The sequence below is a fragment of the Cydia pomonella genome, chromosome 4 (genome assembly GCF_033807575.1).
Source record: "Cydia pomonella isolate Wapato2018A chromosome 4, ilCydPomo1, whole genome shotgun sequence".
NCBI lineage: Eukaryota > Metazoa > Arthropoda > Insecta > Lepidoptera > Tortricidae > Cydia > Cydia pomonella.
This window is the reverse complement of record NC_084706.1, coordinates 20,536,047-20,556,506: the sequence shown is the minus strand read 5'-3', so window position 1 is coordinate 20,556,506 and position 20,460 is coordinate 20,536,047. Positions and strand designations below refer to the sequence as shown.

The 20,460-nt window shown below is 34.8% G+C and overlaps 1 protein-coding gene across 2 annotated transcripts in view; it reads right to left on the bottom strand.

The window, feature by feature from the left end:
• Positions 1–270: 270 nt before the first annotated feature.
• The window catches only part of LOC133517451 (elongation of very long chain fatty acids protein 4-like), a 36,823-nt gene continuing 16,633 nt past the window's right edge, over positions 271–20,460 (bottom strand). For both annotated transcript variants that reach the window (XM_061850783.1, XM_061850781.1), the window contains exons 2-7: positions 16,652–16,746; positions 10,302–10,570; positions 5,332–5,503; positions 2,995–3,122; positions 1,932–2,081; positions 271–480 (exon numbers count right to left, since the gene is read on the bottom strand). In XM_061850783.1, coding sequence (XP_061706767.1) covers positions 397–480; positions 1,932–2,081; positions 2,995–3,122; positions 5,332–5,503; positions 10,302–10,570; positions 16,652–16,733 — 885 coding nt within the window. In that variant the 5' untranslated portion in view covers positions 16,734–16,746 and the 3' untranslated portion in view covers positions 271–396. The remainder of the gene's footprint in view (positions 481–1,931; positions 2,082–2,994; positions 3,123–5,331; positions 5,504–10,301; positions 10,571–16,651; positions 16,747–20,460) is intronic.

Sequence of the window (20,460 nt, the reverse complement as noted above, 5' to 3'; positions counted from 1 at the left end):
ATTGTGCCTATTTTATGTGAAACAAGGTAGCGCTACTCTAACCACCCCAGCTCCTCCACGAAAACTAGCAAAGTTTTCAGGTTGCTAACTGCCTCTCCTAGTGTGCACGGAGTCCCTAGGTATTGGTTCCTGTATACTTCTACCTGTTTGCAGTCTTGGGGAATATGTTTATATTGAATATGATCCAAACCTTAACCAATTATCTAAATTAAAGATCTGCCTCCTAGGAGGGTACCTCTAGGATGACGACAATAAATAAAACAAAAGTAATAAACAAATGTATTTTTATATGCAATAAATTACCCTTCATATAACAATAACATATATTACGACCGCCAGAGAGCTATAATTTGTAAGTACCTATCTCATAGATAAATTATTTTAAATATATTTTTTTTAAGATTGTTTAAGTTTCCTCTTTGCGATTGTTTCTTCATCGTCCAGACACTCGCCATATCTCACCTCCATACATTTGCTTCCCTGTAAAGAATAAAAATAATTAATAACAATTATATTTACATTATTTACTTTGAATTTTTTTAGTTTATAGTTCGTGTCATCCGCGATGATGACGCGCATATTTGTCAAATCTAACAGAAGTGACTTGACAGAACGAGTGGACCGAAGTAATTGAAGCAGTAAGTGATATTTTTTCAGGAAAATGAAAAGGTAATACGAATCATAAAAAAACTCATAAATCGATTGTATTCAACAATGTCACCCAACAGGCATATAGGTATATTGATTTTAATAACATGTTATGAATTAGATCTGTCGCTGTCGAAAGTAACGTTTCTGGTTGAAGATATGCCACTTTTGACGCTGACAAATGTAATCCATAAGTAATCCAGGTCTAATTTATAACCCAACATCAAAATCAGAATATGTCTGTTATGTCCCAACTCCCAAGGCCATCCGTTTAAAATTGCCAAATTAAAGAATTAAAAAAGACAAAACGTATGTCAAAACACGTTTTAAAAAAATTACATAAAAATGAAAAGTCAATTGCGCAAACGCGCCTTGTTCTTGCGTCACTTATGTAACTATAATTTCTTCTAAAGTAACCAACTTGAAATATGAGCAAAAGTATAATGAGAAGCGAAAGTTCCGTTGTGGAGATTCGATCATTAAGAATCGAGGTTTTCGGTAAGCTGCGTCGAGGTCCAGCGAATGCGCCGCAACCACGCAAACATGTTTGCTTTAAATTGCGCTTCTAATTAGCGTAGCTCATGCAAGACTCACGTAAAGCGTGCAATCTACAGCAAGTAATGTGGATACTCGCACATCAAAACTTCATACAGTAAACACGTTTTAAGCGTTTATATGGCAAATGGATTAGAGCTATAGTTCCCCAGTAATTGCCTTAATATCTAGTGATAGAGATGGCAAAAAAAAAACACTAGAATTAATAAAAAAGCCTGTGAAACACTAGGGCGTTCATATATTTTCTGTATTAAGACATGATTCATATGATAAAGTGAAACTAGGAGCCAAGATCCACTGAGATGTTGTACTTAGGTACCTCTGTAGCAATTTACATATTATGTATTATGCTGATTATGCATTGTTTCCTATTAACCTCTCGTGTGCCGGGATTATATTTTCCTAAAAGTTTCCTCGTACGCGGATCCGCGTTCCAGCATAGTTGCTGTGGCAGGTCATAGCAATTTTATATTAATTATATAAGCGTAGATGGATTAATGCTATTATTATTAAGAGAACTATTTTATCCAAAAACTTCCCCATAGTACTCAAAAAGTATGTTCATTGAAAACCGTTACAATACAGATCTAGCATTAAATAAGGCACATTACGGTAAGGCTGTATGAAATTTACATATCATCTTCACTCATCGCACCGGAGGAGACATGAAAATATTTCATTGCAAGTTGAGAAAAAGTAAACAATGGTAATGTGAAAATTATACCAACCTTTGCAAGATAGGCTTTCATGTAGAAGTTTCCAAAGAGGACGATGAAGGAGATCATGTAGAAGATAAGGACGTAGTGCATCCAGAGGGGGAACTCGCAGCCCATGCGGATGCCGTTAATGCCTAAGACTAGCGCAGCTGTGAATTGGATCTGTAAAGTAAAAAGGTATTGTAACATAACAAATAAAATAAGGTGTTTACATTTATATAAGGGGCTAACAAATTAGTTACCAATAATTTTACAGTTGGTAGTACTCGGCACTTGGAGTATATTTAAGCATGAAACATTATAGGTAGGTTTTATAATGTTTATTCGAGAAAATTTGAAAGCAAATTTTCTGTTTAAAACACCGTAATAATGAGGTAATCAAATATGTCTCATTGAACAGATTCTATTGTTTAACGTGAAGTACCATCTCTTACAATATCGGAAGCTAATTTGTTAGCACTCTTATACGTAAATATTTTTATTATATAATAGTAATAATAAATCCACCATATACTTAATGGGTGAATTATCGACGTGATAGAAATGGAATAAATAATTCTTCTCCTATCGAATAGGACAAAAAATATTTTTATATTGGTCAATCAAACGCTCAGAAGACGTTCATATCTTAAATCCTTACCGCATACGAAGCCATATATAGGGGATATGATATTAAACTCTATTGGCAGCTATTAAAGTTCAAATTTCAACAAATATTTTTTATTACATGCAGTAAGTCGCCGCGTGTATCTCATGAATCGAAGTTAATGGTAATCTTATTAATATTTAATGAATTCTTAAGTATTCTCGTTTCCGGAAATGTAAAACGCTTTTTCGGGCAAAACGGCTTAATTCTTCCACAAGAAAATAATTTAAGATAGCGGGTTCGAAAACAGAGAAACCGTAGCAAACCAGTCGTGTGATATTTAGTAGGGATTTTTTTTTCCACCACACACCTATTTATATATTAATTTATACACAGCTTAATAATAGTCAGTTATCTAGAATGGAACTGAAAATATATGGCCGCGGGGCCATTTTCGGGGCCATAGTAATTTCTTTTAGAATTATTTACCAGTTGAAGAATTGTGAGGTATTTCTTCCACCACAAGAACTTGCTGACGGAGGGGCCGAACACCGAGAGCCCGTAGTAGGTGTACATGAGGACGTGAATAGCGCTGTTCACCATGGCTGGCAGGAATGCTGGAATAAATATGGATCCTGATTTATTCAATATATGGCACACGGTCACTCTAGACTGCGCGATGTTCTGAAAACTTTTTATAATTCTTATATTGTTGTCTTTGACCTTTTAGTGTTCGGTCCATTTACATTTTATCAAGGGTTAAAGTAGAGGCGGTTTCTATATAGATTTTCGAACATTGACACGACTGATGCTGTCTCTACTGCACGCGCATTATCATATTGCTGTCCCGCCCATGATGCCGTTGTTAATGTCACTGTGCAACCTTGATAGCAATATAATTATACGCTTGCAATAGAGATAGCAACAGGCGTATACCTACTCAAAATCTAGGCTTTTTTTGGTAAGTAAGTAATAAACCTGCTACTATATGCAACTATAAACCTAAATTATTAACCTGCTAAAATACTAAGATAATCAAATTAAGAAAAGTTTATAGTTTTCTACCAAAAAACCTTACCCACATCTGTCATAGCCGTAGACATTTTTGTTTTAACAGCTGAAACATTGTCTGCATACTAATTTTGAGAAAACCTGTCTCCAAAACTTTAGCTTCAAGTCTCAAACGCTAAAAGTTCTCGGTTCCAATAAAAGGATTTTTGCAGCCATCGACGAAAAAACGAGATCCGACGGTGTACGTATGGCATTTAAAATCAAGCAGTCGGCCTATTCTGCATTAAAAAATTATATTGTTTTTATATTGCTTACGACCTGCGCAACAATCATTGTTAGCAGCCCACGCTGATTCGTCCAAACTAAATAGATTACAAACAGAAAATTTGTTTTGGATATCATCTGTTAGTCTCTGTTATTCATCAATTTTGTCGAAGGCTCGCGAAAGTATACGAGCAATAATTAAAGGATTGTTTACACCTACCTATTTATAGTACATTACTATAGAGGCCGGGAAACGTAGGGTTGCAGGCCAAGTAGATATAAGCGGCTGAGCGTAGCGAGGCCGGATAGAGATACGCGGCCTGCAACCCCGTTTCTCGCCCAGATTTTGTATAGTGCTTTTCTCAAACTTGGAATTAAAACAAAAAAAAAATAGTTAATTTGTTTTGTGTCGACCTACTCGACTCGCCATTCTACCAGCGGTATACAACCTTACGCGCGTAAGTCTGCGCGCCTGCGCAATGCGCCACCGCCGATGCTTAGCAACGAATATGCACAACAGATCACCGTACCAAGCTAACTGAAAAATATTATTTGTTGATGGTTGAATGCCATGACTACAGTTTTATTACTGTGAAAACTGGGTGCGAAAAACAGATTTCATACAAAATTTTAAATGCTCCTCTTATAATAATTACAAATTCGAAAAAAATCAAAAGAAAAAATCAAAGGGGCATAGCTGTGATCATCAAATTGTCTCAAAATATTTTCAATCCTCATTTTCCTCTATGGATATAAATAGTACTGAAAATATTCAAGTCAAGTCAATATATTCTTTATTCCAATAGGCCTAGCAACAAGCACTTTTAAATCGTCAAATTTTACAAATATTTTCTTAATCTAAATATCAGAGCAGTTTATTGTTGTAGTTATTATTGTTCTAAAAAAAAACATTGAATTATTATAGATATGGTAAACTTAATAAGAAGAATTTCAAAAAAGGATCGTCAAACACCATTTTGACGCAATCAGATGTATCGAGCAAATTTGCCCAAGAGCCCCTTCGTTTGTTTTTTTTTTTCATTTTTATTTGAGGTAGGTAAGTAATAGCATTTAAAGATTTGTATAAAAATTGTTGTTTGCTCCTAATTGTTATAATGATCAGATAATCGAAAAAAGTCAAACGACATACTTGTAGCTACGGTTTATTTTACATCAAATAAAATAAAAATATATTTCATAATGTCAATATCCAGAGTGGAAAATGGGGACTACGTTGGTATAGAGAAGCGGCCGAAGTGAATCTTAACGGCCTTCTAGCCTAGCCTACCTACGAAGCAGAAGGTCCCGAGTTCAAATCCTGGTAAAGGCATTTATTTGTGTGTATCTCAAATATTTGAAGCTAGTGAGTTATAAATGTTTCCTATTGATTTATGAATGTTAACTATTTTCTATTTAAGTATTTATCAATATATATCGTGGTCTAGTTCTAAAAACACAAGCCTTATTGAATTTACTCTGGGACTAGGATTTTTTTTATAAAATTATCCCATGATATTTATATGTTGATGTTTGTTGTCCTTTTCTACTTACTTGACCCACTTGGCACCCACTTGATGCCGATCCACCAGAAGCTGAACATGGTGGAGTGATGGTAAACATGCAAGAAGGTGAGCTGCTCGTCTTTTTTCCGCAGAATGAAGAAGAATGTGTCACAGAATTCTAGAAGCTTCGAGAAGTAATACCACCACACTGCATCTGCTATCTGAAACAATCAAAGAATTTCATAGTATATTAAATGAAAGTTTAAGCTCATTTATTTCAAAGGAATTGATTAGTAAGCACAGTTGCCATCAGATATATAGAACCAACCGAGGTGCTCACAAATATCTGAACACGCCTCTATTGTCAAGGCGTTAGGATGTGTGTTCAGATATTTTTGAGCACCCATCAGGCGCTCCGATATAACTTATGGCGATGGTACTTATTAATCACAACAAATTAATGTAATTATCGGGATATCCTCCTCCAATTGAGGGGGGAATTAAATCTCCTCGGGCAAAGGTGTAGGATTATAGCCGGTGTAGCTTTATTTGACGTTCATAAGCGCATTGTAATAAACTATCTTTATCTTTAAGGAAAAAGGATCCGACCCAAAAATTGCTGCATATTAGGTTTTGAGTTTGTGTCAAATAAATTAGTGATTCATTACAAAGAAATTTGTTTGAGGATATATCCTTTTCGTTAAACTGCGTCCAATCAATATATATACGTATTATTCGCTGTAGTTACACAAATTAAGTGACAAATACATTTCACAATGTCCAAGTAAAGTCCTGAATAAGCTACTTGCCACTTATCTGACCAACAAGTTCATCGTTGGCGTTTCACAATCTTCAATTAGGCTGTAGTTTATTAATTAGCAATCCAATACTTTAATCAAACTTTGTGAAACAGGCCCTTAATAGCTATCTATTGTTGTAGTCGCAGTCGTAGGTAACTAATAGGTTATACTTACTAATGTCTAATACCTACAAATAGTAACATTAAAGGATACGTTCGGTTTGTAGCGACGTGTTATTGGCACAATCAAGGTATAAAACACCTTAATATATGGGCAATAAGGTCGTGTAGACATATTTTGGCACTTTCTCCAGATTGACATATAATTGCCTGTGCTATACAGGGTTGCGAAAAGCGATAACGGGAATGACCAATTTCATTGTCAAGCTTCTGGACTATTTGAGTGACGATTTGAAGTTTCTAATCGCAACAACCATTCGGCAACATATCAGGAACGCTGCAGCAGTTACGCTGCTGTGGTCTACATCCGAATGTCCCCTTTAGGTGGGGTAACTGCGTCATCTAGGGTGCTTAGCCAACGTGCCAATCGTTAACGCTCCGTAGCGTAGCGTAGTCATCTAAATGTACTCTTATTTAATCAAAGGCCCAAATGGGGTTGAATTTCTCCGCCCGCTGTACTTAGCTGTGGTAATGGCGCTCAATAACGAACAATCCATCACATCCTACAGAAATTCTCACTAAAAGCCTTCTACGGGAACCTACAGGACTTTGCTAGTATTAATAAATAACTAAGAGACTAAATAAATGTTCTTGAGTTACTAAGTCCGTCCAAGTAGGTACCAGCAATGGAGCCAAGCCTTCAATTAGTCCGACGCTGCTTGAAAAACAACTTCTTATCAATCGCCTTAGTGAAGTTTTCTTTATTTTAAATTACGTAGGAACAACGATACACCGCCTTAGTTAAACCTATTATACCTAGACGCGTGCTTTGATTCGTATTGCCATGTTATTAAAGGTTAGATTTGACAAATCTGCGCGTCATCTTGGATGACTCGAACTATATTTTACGTTGAAGACACCTGCCCTTATTAAAATACAATACCTATTTTCCGAGTCATCTTAACACTGTTATGATGTTACTATAAATGTTGCATTGACTTCTAAAAGAGCCCTCGAGGCCGACTTGCAGAATATTTTTTTGAATTTTATGCATTTTTAATTTGCGAATTTCGGTTTTACAAAAACCGAAATTCGCAAATTGGGGGATCTTTCTCATTTACTCTTACTAAGACTTAAATGGAGTGATAGATAAAAATTCCCGCAATTGACGAACTTCGATTTTCGCGGTTATAGACCAGTGTTATATAGGCAATATACTTGTGTAATCCAAGTATAATATGGATAATATCCCAAGTAGCACACGGGGTGGGAAATAGCTCGTATATCATATCTATTTAGATACTTAAGTGAAATATATAGCCATGACTAAGTTCTATATAGGTGGAAAGAACCCATATAGACCCAATATAGACCAAAAAGGAGAAAAATTGCAGCCTATTTTTGGTTCTAAATTGAATCCATAAGAGATCTCTCGATTACCTTAAGTGGCAATTAGAACTATGGGTGATAGTTATGCGCAGTGAACGATTTATATTGAACGAATGAATGTATTACAATTTCAGTTCGGTCAAGGAGTGATAAATGAGACGCCCAATTTCCTTTGAGTGGCGTGGCAACAATTAAGACAATAAGTTGTGTTTTTTAAAAGTGAATGTGATCTGCCATTTTAATTTTGGATGTACATATCTGTTTGGTAAAGTGATGAAAACTTCACGTTATACAGGAATTGAAATAAGCACAAAATCCTTGGGAATGATTTTTTACTGTGAAACTATAGTATGGTTTCTTTGTAAATTTCGATGCGCCTTTGATTTGATCCAGGAATATTTAAAAGGAGAGTGCTAAATCAAATGAGGAATTGATACTGATAAGAAATAAAACTGTTAAAAACCTGACCTAATGATTGTAGGTTACGTACAATGTTAAAGTAACATCGTCACAACTATCAAAGGTCTGTGATTATGCGTCAGTGTGATAAAATTCTGTTTAAAATAATTCATTTTCAAGGACTCCATTTGTAAACATGGCGGAATAAAAAATATTTTAGTGTTTATTTTCACTTATTTGTTCTCTATTTAGAACTATCAGGTCTGAAAATCACTTATTTGTATCTTGCGAGTGGCAAAGCAGTGAATGCTATTGACAGAGGAGGCGCCGCAATAGGAAAAATAAATCTGGAGGCAGGGTAGTGCCCCCGCCAAGACGAGTAAAGCGAAGCGCATGGCCTACCTTTTCTAAAAGCGCTTCGTCGTTTTTTTGAACCCTCATAACTTGGGTTTGGATTATACCAGATAAACAAAATTCTCGGGATATAATGTAAATAGTGGACTTAATAAGCATAAAAAAATTCAGATGCATAGCTCTTATACTTCAGATTTTGTTCGTATCGGAAAAACCCCGTTTTCGTCACTGACTCACTTCACTCACTCACTGATGATCACCAAAACCCTTGGGGTACTTCCTGAAGTCCTAGGAAGCAAAAATTTGGTATGTAGCATAGTATTAGTATACAAACAACAAAAGAAATAAAAAAATTGGAAATTTATAGCCCTTAAGGGGGTGAAAAGGGGGGTGGAATTTTGTATGGGGAATCAATAACCGCTGAACCGATTTAGATGAAATTTAGTGTGTAGATAGTTTTTCCTATAGGGAAGGATATAGAATAGTTATTAACCCCAAAATCACCCGTAAAGGTGAAAAGGGAAGGAAAAGGGCATTAGGGGGAATAGAGGAAAGTTTGTAGGGGGGATCAGTAAAAAAAAAAAGATTGTATAAAAGATGCCCCCAGATACGTATTTGGGGATTTTTAATAGTAAATTTCCCCCAACCATTATATATGTATCTGATAAATATTGAACTATTTGGTTGTACCCATTGGTATGTATTTCATTGTAATGTGTAATCTTCTTATTCCTGTAATGTATTCCTGCACTACCTGTCACTAAAGCTTTTTGTTCTTTATATCCTGCTACCCTAAGGTTGTCTGGAAGAGATCGCTCACAGCGATAAGAACGCCTGTTGCTACCTTTATTTACATTGTAAATCTGTTACTGATTTTTTCTTCTGTGGTCCAATAAAGTGTACTTACTCTACTTACTTTACCATTTATATTAGGGGATGGAAGATTGTCATGCTTATGACAATACACAAAGAAGACACTTACAAAAAGAAGTGAAATCCTATCAAAAACATTTTCATGGAAAATGTTGCCTAGACGAAACCATAAGGGCACTGTCAAAAAGTTATCAGATTTCTTGTAGAGCCAAGCTTCTAACTCTACAAGCGCTTACTTCACAAACTCTACACCTTAGTCAAAATATGTGGCTTGGCCGTTTCGTTACTACAAGTATACTTAGTGAATAAATTTTGCACCTTACGCCCATGTGACAGTAGCGAAACGGCCATGCCACATATTTTGACTCTTGTTGTAGAGTTTCTGAAGTTAGGGCTTGTAGAGTTAGAAGCTTGTCTCTACGAGAAATCTGATAACATTTTGACAGTGCGAGCCTTATGGTTTCGTCTTGGCAACATTTTCATGAAAATGTTTTTGATAGGATATTATGTATATGACCTAATTTTGGAACTGTTAGATCGTTAGTGGTTTGAAATAAGTGAAAATAACTGCTTTTGGTTTTCAAGAACCTCCTATTGAGACTTAATTATGCGTTGGAGTGGCAATAAGAGTATTTCTAGCCCTTAAAGTGGCAATCACTTTAGGTTCCAAAAGGGCCGTAAAATTATCTCTTTAGCCACTATTGGTGATATACTACTCTATTATACTAGTCATTTGGAATTAAAAGTTCCAAATAAGGGTATGTTCCCACTTATATGTAGAAGTTGCTTATAAGTGACTTTAGGGCCTTATATAGCACTATTGCTTCTTATTCAGTGACAATTAAAACCTGCATGCAACTTTAAGTAGCAAAATCGACTTTACCCAACCATAAGTAATAAAGTAGAAACAATAAGCGTTCCTAAGCAACTACAAGTGACAGGATGAACTCATATACAATTTTGAGTTGTGTTTAAAGGTATAAGTTTTATCAAACACTGTTAAACCACTCATTTAGAACATAAAGCTATAAGATAAGCTGCAAAATTCACTAATGTGCTGCTTGGGATTCAATCAGGACACTTACTTGTAATTCATCAGGGTCGTATTTTTGCCGGCAAGGCTCGCATATATAACTATATCTCAATCTGAAAGACGCCGTGAGTAACCTTACGGCTATGTAAGCATTCAGACCCGCCATTGCCAAATTATAAGGCACTAACAGCCAAGTCAATTGGAAGGGTTGCCGGTTTTTCATGAGTTTGGGTCCTGACCATACGATGAATAGATACAATATTGTGTAAAATACTGTTGGAGCGGGGGAGTCGACTAGCGGCCATCCTTTTGTTCTGTTGTCTGAAACAAATGAGAAATAATTATCAGTATAAATCAGCGCTAATAGTACATTATTTCATAATGTTTATGTTGATAGGGACTCGAGTCTATTAAATCCTGAGTCGAGCCCTTGGTCTTAGTCGAATAAAGACTAGGTATGTCAACAATTTTATAGGTGTTGTCAAAATAAAAGTAAAGAAAATAGACGTTATTAATAGGGTTAGGGTTAAATTAAAAAAATATATATCATATCGGTGATTTCGTGAGACCAGGTTTTAAAGTAATTATTTTTGTATAACAATATGCGCAGTCATATTTTCTCTACTTTAGACAAATAAACTATACCTCTTTTTGCACAAAAAGTTTAAAACCGAAACAGCACAATTATGAACATTAAAATTCTGTTTTTAATTTCTTTGCCATGGCTCACTAGAGCCAATTTATAAATATAAGTGCACTCAAGATGCTGTGTATAAGTAAACACATAGTTTGAAAGTTCAAATGTGGCTCTAGATCGTAAAATACCATTAATAAAGCGAATTCCGGCACAAATTCTGTCAAAGAACTTAAAACGGGAACGCTTAAAATAGTTTTCAATCTTTAAGATTGTTTTATGGATCAAACTTTCTTGCGAAATTAAGTTTGGCTGGTGCCTATTTTGTACAGAGGTATTTAATTTTTAGTGGTCCGTTTTAGCTAAAACGGGACCCTATTTATAAGACTTCACTTTCCGTCCGTCTGTCTGTCACCAGGCTGTATCTCATTCACCGTGATAGTTACGCAGTCGAAATTTTCACATATGATATATTTCTGTTGCCGCTATAACGACAAATACTAAAGGGTGAATCAACTTTTTTTGTTTTGTTATCCTGTCCCGTTGTCCAAGGGACAACAGTGGCACAGTTTGTTTGAAGAGACATTGTATGCCATTCTATTAACATGCTTAGTAGGGGGCCCATTATGGACATTGGTTATAACGACCACAAAAACGCAAGTTTGATACATTTAAGTACCATAAAATCTGTATTTCAATAAACTTTTGTCCCCTGGACAACTAATCGTAACCATGGCAACGAGTGACGCTAAAAAGTTGATTCTCCCTAAAAATAAAATAAAATAAGTATTTGAGTGGGGTTACCATACAACAAACGTGATTTTTTTGCCGTTTTTTGCGTTATGGTACGGAGCACTTCGTGGGCGAATCCGACTCGTACTTGGCCGGTTTTTTTATTCGAACGAGCTCGGCTTATGACTGAGCTGTGATTAAGGCACACAGGCCAATTCGAATTTTAGTTATTCGATCTGTTTCCAATATAATACTGATCTGTCAGTGTCAAAGTGACGTTTTTGGTTGAAGATATGTCACTTTTGACAATTACTAGAAATCAGTTAGATGTCATTTTGATATCAGTGTATGTTTGAATTGGACTGTGAGTCTAATGAGTGAGATAGAAAATGCATCAATCGATTAATCGCTGATTTATTATTATTTTAATTTAGTGTACCACACATACACACACGCACGCACGCACGCACTCACGCATGCTGGAGTTTTTTTTTTCCTATAATGTCACAGATTATTTCAAATATTTTTATGATATTATTAGATTATTATTAATATTTCCTCATGTTAACTTAGATTGTGTATATGTTTCTTTACAGTATGATTGTAAATAATACATGTATAAAGTACATAGAGACAAATGGAAGGTAACTGGTAAGTAGACTACTTATAGCACAGGTTTATACCTATTTTAATGTAAGAAATTATATATAAGGTGTAATACTTTTGAGCTTATTAAACTTTATCTTATCTTATTTCATTTGCAATAATTTAAATCGCAAAAAAATGTATCTAAGAACTATATTTTTCCGCGATTATATATATATATATATAAAGATACCTTATGCACGCTTACCTATGAATTGACATAATGCTAATTAATTTATGTGAACAAATTCATTTATGAAATTCAAATAATTCGCTATCGCCAATTGGAAACCGTAAGTACATAATTAAGTTTTCAATTGACTACTAATTAATAATTTCTTGAGAATGTGTATGCGAATTCGGAAATTTCAAGGGTCTTAGTTAGTTAATTTATTATCGTCTTGTTGGAGTCGTAACTTCCAAACTGGATCTATCAAACTTTATTCCGGTAAGTATTGGGGCTTAAACAGATTTATGTTCTAATTAATCATTTCAGGGCAGATACTTAGTTACGGTTTACAAATATATTCAGGCTTCAAACAACAGTTTTTTCAAATAAAAATAAGTTTTTAACAGGTTTCAAAAACAAAAATAAAATATTTTTCCTTGCTTACCTTCATAAAAAAATGCAATATCATTGTAATAGTTATTAAAAAAAAAAATATTGCAGATCAATGATTTTAAATTAGTAACAATTTTGACGTTGGTAGGGGTAGTTATATTAACAGTAGATATATAGTGTGCTTCAATGACAAATCATTCGAACTTTAAGATAGGTACGTCAAAAATCCCTAAAGATACGATATAAATTTCATATGTCAGTGTCAAAAGTGAAGTTTTTGTTTGAAGAAATTTCATTTTCGATATCTAATCCATATATTCTTATCTTTAGCAAATATATTTGACGTATCTAAAAGTTCGAATCGGGCCAATAGTATGAAAAATTTAGTTCCAATGAAAAACCGCAATATGGCTCGTGATCATATATTACTGGTCAGGCTTTACCTGGGCATCATATACCACCAGTATGACAAAAAAAACAAAAATTACAATTATCGCAACCGCACGCCATTTTATTACAAGGTGCCATTTTTAGGGTTCCGTAGCCAAATGGCAAAAAACGGAACCTTATAGATTTGTCATGTCCGTCTGTCTGTCCGTTTATGTCACAGCCACTTTTTTCCAAAACTATAGGAGCTATACTGTTCAAACTTGGTAAGTAGATTGTATTCTATGAACCGCATTAAGATTTTTACACAAAAATTGAAAAAAAAAAAAACAATACATTTTGGGGGTTCCCCATACTTGGAACTGAAACTCAAAAAATCTTTTTTCATCAAACCCATACGCGTGGGGTATCTATGGATAGGTCTTCAAAAATGATATTGGGGTTTCTAATATCATTTTTTTCTAAACTGAATACTTTGCGCGAGAGACACTTCCAAAGTGGAAAAATGTGTATCCCCCCCCCCCCCCCCCCCCTGTAACTTCTAAAATAACAGAATGAAAAATCTAAAAAAAATATATGATATATACATTACCATGCAAACTTCCACCGAAAATTGTTTTTTTTTAATACGTCATAAATGGTACGGAACCCTTCATGGGCGAGTCCGACTCGCACTTGGCCGCTTTTTTTTATCCGGTCAATAGACCGTTTACATAAAACGCAAATGTTAAAGACCGCATACTATCAAGCTAGTTACATAAAACATCACATTAAGCTTCTCGTATCAGAAGAGTGATAAGCGCGCTTGTATTCCGTAAAATAATACGTCACTTTGGTTTTGCGGTTGCCAAGTGAAAGTGATCATTAGATGCAGCTTCCGTTTGCGCAACAATCTCGAGAACTGGATATTTTCAACACAAAACATTATGTACGAGTATCAAAATAATTATGATCTTCGAGTTTAGGTACATAGTTGCAGCGGTTTTCGAGGTCACACATGAACTATTACCTTTTTTTTATACTACATCGGTGGCAAACAAGCATACGGCCCGCCTGATGGTAAGCAGTCTCCGTAGCCTATATACGCCTGCAACTCCAGAGGAGTTACATGCGCGTAGCATATATCTTACTGGGATCACAGCGGAATCGAAATAAACGTAAATTTTGGCACGTCGTTTAGTTATCGATATTTTAAAGATCTTTCCAAGATCTTAAACGTGTCTTAATCATTCTTTGAATCGGGTCGTCTGGCGTTACCAAAAATACCTCTGGAGTTACCAAGAAATCACATTTCCATCTTGATACCTAATTGTCTAGATTCTAGGTTTATCAGAGAGCAAATTGCATGTTTTAACGTATAATATAAAATTATATAAAAGTAAAGCCTGACCAGTAATATATGATCACGCGCCATATTGCGGAATTTCATTGGAACTACATTTTTCATACTAAAGTGAACTGTTACCCTATGCATGAGAATAACAGCGCCCTCTTAACAATGATCATATATTACTGGTCGGGCTTTAATATTTGTTTATCAGCGAGATTTTCGATTGAAGTCAACCATTTAACGGTCAGGCGAGTATAAAAAAGAAAGAAAGAAAATACATTTATTTATGACAAAACAAACACGGATGACAAAAACATGTTGACAATACAATGCATAACATTTAGCGCAAAATGCCATAAAAAGGTCACAACTCATAATGTGAAATTAGTATAAGAAATCACAGAAAATTGAATCCTGTCATTTTGAAATTAAGTTTATAATTGTTATAGGTTGGTCATTTATGCCATATAAAATCGAAGTTTGCCCGTTAACGGGTTAAATATTATGGACAGATTAGTGTCGGCCTAAAAGTTGATTCGCGAACTGTTATACGAAGCGTTAATATTATATCACATAGAGTTAGACCAACCTAAGTTGGCAGCAATTTTGATCGCCCGGACGGTACAAGTGTTTGACGTTTAAAATAACACTGAGCTGTCGGAATCGCTGCCAACTTAGCGTGGTCTAATTCTACCACTGATGCGGTTATACAATAATTTTTTAATGTCTCATCTTTATTCAGTTTACCGATTGAAAAGAAACCTTATGCAGTAAATAATAGAACATACTCGTAATATATATTTTGATACAGCAACGACTAGATATGGTGACCGATGGTGAGCCCGATAAAGAATCTAATTATAAGATTAGAAAGCGATGTTAATGGATACACGGATATTTATGTGGTTTTTAGTTAGATATCGCCAAAAGTAAGAAGCAATTTTTTTAAGTTTACGTAGGTTTTGGTGATTTGATAATGAATGCTACTACTACTAGTACCATAATAAATATGTTTTTAAAAATATTTCAGTCAGCTTAATATGTGTTTTGTGTCAGTATTATGTTTTAAGCCATTTTAACTCATTAATGACCTTGAACTGCTATCACTACGTTGGAACCGGCACATAGAACCAGTTTTTGCGCCATCAGTTGCTGTTGTTTTGACAACAAACCATAGAAGCGAAGCGTGAATCTTGCGACCTAAACGCGTAAGCGAATTGCATGAATTTAACGGCGCTTACAACGTTTTGGTCACGTGGTACAGGTTGTGATTGCGATAATTCCATTGTTTGGTATGGCTTTTCTATAGTAATAATAACTCGATGTGGATGTGGATGACAAGTTTTAGCATACTTCCCATAAAAGTTATTATACATATAGCCATGTATGGAGCGAGATGGTCTAAGGTAGAGACGGTCGTTTTTTGATGAAATTATTTCAATACCTTATTTACTCAACTGGCTTAGCGACCCAAAATGAGACTTGACCTCCGACATAAGGCAGCTTTATTGGGATACTTCATTTTGAACTAAAATGTTGGTTCTTATCTTCTAGTGCTACCTATAACGACCATATAAATGAAAGCAGTTTGAAAGTTAATTATGTGAGAAAATATTTTAAGTGATTTAAGAGGAAATATTAGTGGTAATCTTTTCATACAAAACTTTTCGACATTTTTCTCTCTGGATTGAATTCCCTAGATGAATATATATTTTTAAATGAGTTAAATTTTACCAGTATCTGTGTCTGTAAGTTATGCTTTTTTTGATATTCATATTTTTATAAGAACTACGTTAAGTACTTCTAACAGCGCTAGAATGGTCAAATAAATGCGCCGTAAACAAACGCCTAGCATACAAAATCGGCAACACTAAACACAATAATCAAAACAGTCAGGCACAGATAATTTCTTTTTCATTCCGCTCCCAAAATTTCATTACGATTGGTTAAGTTTTGGAGCAGGAAAATATCGAGAACAAAACTTCAATTTCTGAGACTTTACGCAGGATTTTTCGCCAAACTGCAGCAGTCATTACACACTAATTATGAAGTCGGGGGCGGCTATGCACAAGTGTGTATTTTAATAATGAATTAAGTTAGTGTGAAACTTACCCGACAATGATAATGTCCATAGGTAATAATCGTAAGTGTCTTTTAAAACACTTTGCGTCGAATTTAATATTTGCGTCGTCATTTTGAAATTTGATCTGTAACAAAAAAAAAACATTGAAAATAATACGAAATCGTCTTTTTCAATCAACGTAAACGACAAAACGTATACCACAAATAATGTAAAATAAGTATTTGTCATCAATTCTAAAAAGCCGGACATGTGTGAGTCGGACTCGCCCACCGAGGGTTTCGTACTTTTGCTGTTATAGTGGCAACAGAAATACATCATCTGTGAAAATGTCATCAACTGTCTAGTAATCACGGCTCATGAGATACAGCCTGGTGACAGACGGACAGACAGACAGAGAGATGGACGGACAGCGGAGTCTTAGTAATAGGGTCCCGTTTTACTCTTTGGTTACGAAACCCTAAAAACTGGCAACATTATATTATAAAAAAGAATCCTAGAGCTGATAAGTTTGACGTTTCATTACTTTCTGTTTTTAAAGAAATGGCGCCACAATGCATTACTTGGGAAAAACATAAATATTTTTATGTTAAAAACAATTGTAGTACATTTTTAAACACGTTTAATAACAAAAAAAGGCAAACAGGACATTTAATTTTTACCGTGCAAAGCGGGAGAACAGCAGGTATCAGTGATATATCCAAAATACTCCATTTTTAGGGTTCCGTAGCCAAATGGCAAAAAACGGAACCCTTATAGATTCGTCATGTCCGTCTGTCTGTCCGATTCTGTCACAGCCACTTTTTTGTCGTAAATGTCACATGATTGGTCCCGTTGGCATAGTTACCGATACTTGAACATAATTACTTTATTTATTAATTATTAGCTATCAATTGAACAAAAAATTATATATATAAATATCACAGAGCCAATTATAGGTTCGCACCGCCAGCAACAGGTTAACAAACAATAAAATTAAGCACTAAGTTTTTACATGGAGTTGCAGGCGTACATAGGCTACGGAGACTGCTTACCATCAGACGGGCCGTATGCTTGTATGCCACCGACGTAGTATAAAAAAAATACATATTACCACTAATATTCTATATAAATATGAATACTTATATATTATAATGAACTAGGAAAACAAAATTTATTAGTAAATTAATACATCATTCGATACAGTAATATTCTATCGCTATATTTATAATCATCAATCGCGCTCACATAACATTAGGTGAGTATCATCATCTTCCTCGCGTTGTTTTGGAATTTTGCCACGGCTCATGGGAGCCTGAGGTCCGCTAGGCAACTAATCCCAAGAATTGGCGTAGACACTATTAGCCTACTAAGCGGACCGGAGCAGAGGGAGTTGTTTTTACGAAAGCGACTTCCTGGAAGGTCAGGAAACCCAGAGGGTAAACTAGGCCTTATTTTGATTATTCCGGTTTCCTCACGATGTTTTCACTGAAAAGTGACATGATATTTAATACATAAGTTCCGAATAACTTATTGGTACGAGCACTACGAGTCGGGTTTGAACACGCGATCTTCGGATTGCAAGTCGCACGCTCTTACCGCTACGCCATCAGCGCTTCGACATTTAAGCGAGTATGTTTGAACCAAAAACGTTTACAAAGGAAATTAAAACGAAAATGAAACCACTAGAAAGAGGCAAAGCAGAGTAACATTTCCTATTTGATTCCGCTAAAAATTTTAATTAACTTGTTTTCGTGGCTGTCACTCGCAAGAAAAAGTCGCTTGACTTTTCAGCGTGCATTTGAAGTAATTTACAAATGAATTGAAGAATTTTTCATAACAACAAAAGTGAATAGAGTTGGGCTATTTGGATGTTTTCCCTTTGATAAGCATTTTACTATTGCGTATATGGATGCGGACTAAGGCGCATACCTTATAACCTGGCTTAGTTCGTCCGGGGTAATTACAGCTCCGATATCCGTCAGCCCGAGCGTGGGAGGTCTCATGGTAGATAACTGGCAACGATTATTTGAATTCAGAACTATCGCCCTGCTAAAGGAATAAAGATCTGCAGGCGAATAATTCTGAAAGCGGCAAGCATCAACGATAGTCGATATTTGTATTATACTGATTTGATCTTCAAAATATTATTATAGTTTATCAGAAATCTACCTCGAGCGTTTATATTCCCCACCTCAGATATATCGTATCTCTTTACAGTATTATGCTGATGCGATACACCATCCTCTGACCTATTTTCTACGCAGCACACTCTTTCAAGGCAAGTTCCCAACCTCTTTTATTAACTTCAACTGTTAGATGAATAATTATTAGAAAAAGCTAAACGGATTTCTTTGTGTATTTTTATATATTAATTTTCGGTTACATTTTTATTGGTCGTGGTCTTATTCCGGCCGTTACTTACTCGTACCAGTAGGGAACAAGCAAGACTTTACCAGCTTACTTTTTCTTTTGCAAAATTGATTTCCGTGGCACGTTTCTTTTTTAAATTACCAAAATAGACTATGAGCTGATTTCGGTGGCACTTACTTTTTAAGAATTTTGAAGTTGTCTTTAATTTCCGTAGCTCGTGTTAGGTGAAATTTTTCATATCCTTCGTATTATTTTGGTTAGATGAATTTTTTTACTTATTTTATTTGTTAATTTCCGTGGTGTTATTAAAAAAAATCATTTATATATCTATTTTTTTTATAAATTTAAATAAACGTTTTTTTTCTTTTTTTTGCTATAGTACTCATAAATTAATACTTAATTCTATACTGATCACCTAGCAACGATAAATAAAATCAATTTAGTTATCTAAAATGCTTCATTACCATTTATCTCTTTACCTTTTCATTAGTTTATTATCAAGTACCTACAATTTCTAATATTAGATTCCAGAAAGGTTCCAGGATATACAGGTAAACTCGGTCGTCTATTTAATTAAATTTTCCGCTTAAATATACAAGTAATTCTTTACGTAACCGTTATTAATAAAACTTTGGAGGGTGTTACGAATCGTTCAAAAATTACAGAGGGCAAACTTACATTTTGATCCAAATATATTTATTATTTGTCTTGCTCGCGTCGATATTTTTTTTTTAAATGTAAATGCTTGATTTATTCATAAAAATTCCGCGACTTTGCTCCGTGATTGTTAGTGCTAGAAAGCCACAATTTGGCATGGATTATCATATTTATACATATAAAAATCTTTTAGGGTAGGTACCTCCAACAACAATTTTTTTATGAATATTTTAGGAAATAATCGGTCCGAAAGATAAAAATGTGAACACAATGTGAAACAAAAAATTACAATATCAATTTACAAAGTGGTCATGCAAATTTGAGGCAGGGTACGTTAACAAAATAAGATTTAGGTACAATAATTTTTTCGGTTAGGTCCCTGTCCTTGATTAGGTAATATAGTTAGGTTCAAGATTGTTTGCTAATCTTGAAGTTCTAGATTTTTTATATTAAATATTTATATTTCTGTTATTGTTATTTAATTACCTTTTTTTCTATTATTCAATTCCTTTCACTTTAAAAGCTCCTTATATTTAGTAAGTAATTAATTAATCGGTATTGGTAATTCATGGGGTCCCACCACGCGCAAATTTTTTGGAGAAATCGCGAAACGTCTGGTTGTCGTAACTGGTGACCGAAGAGCTGGCGGCTTCCTCGCACAACGTATCAGTATTGCGATACAACAAGGAGATGCCGCCAGCATCCTTGGTACAATGCCTCAAGGGTCTATTTTAGATATAAGCTAGTTATGGTAATCCTCTGTATATATCCATTATGTATATTGTTATTTTATTTTTAGCATTAAAAAAATTAAATTAATTATCGACATCAA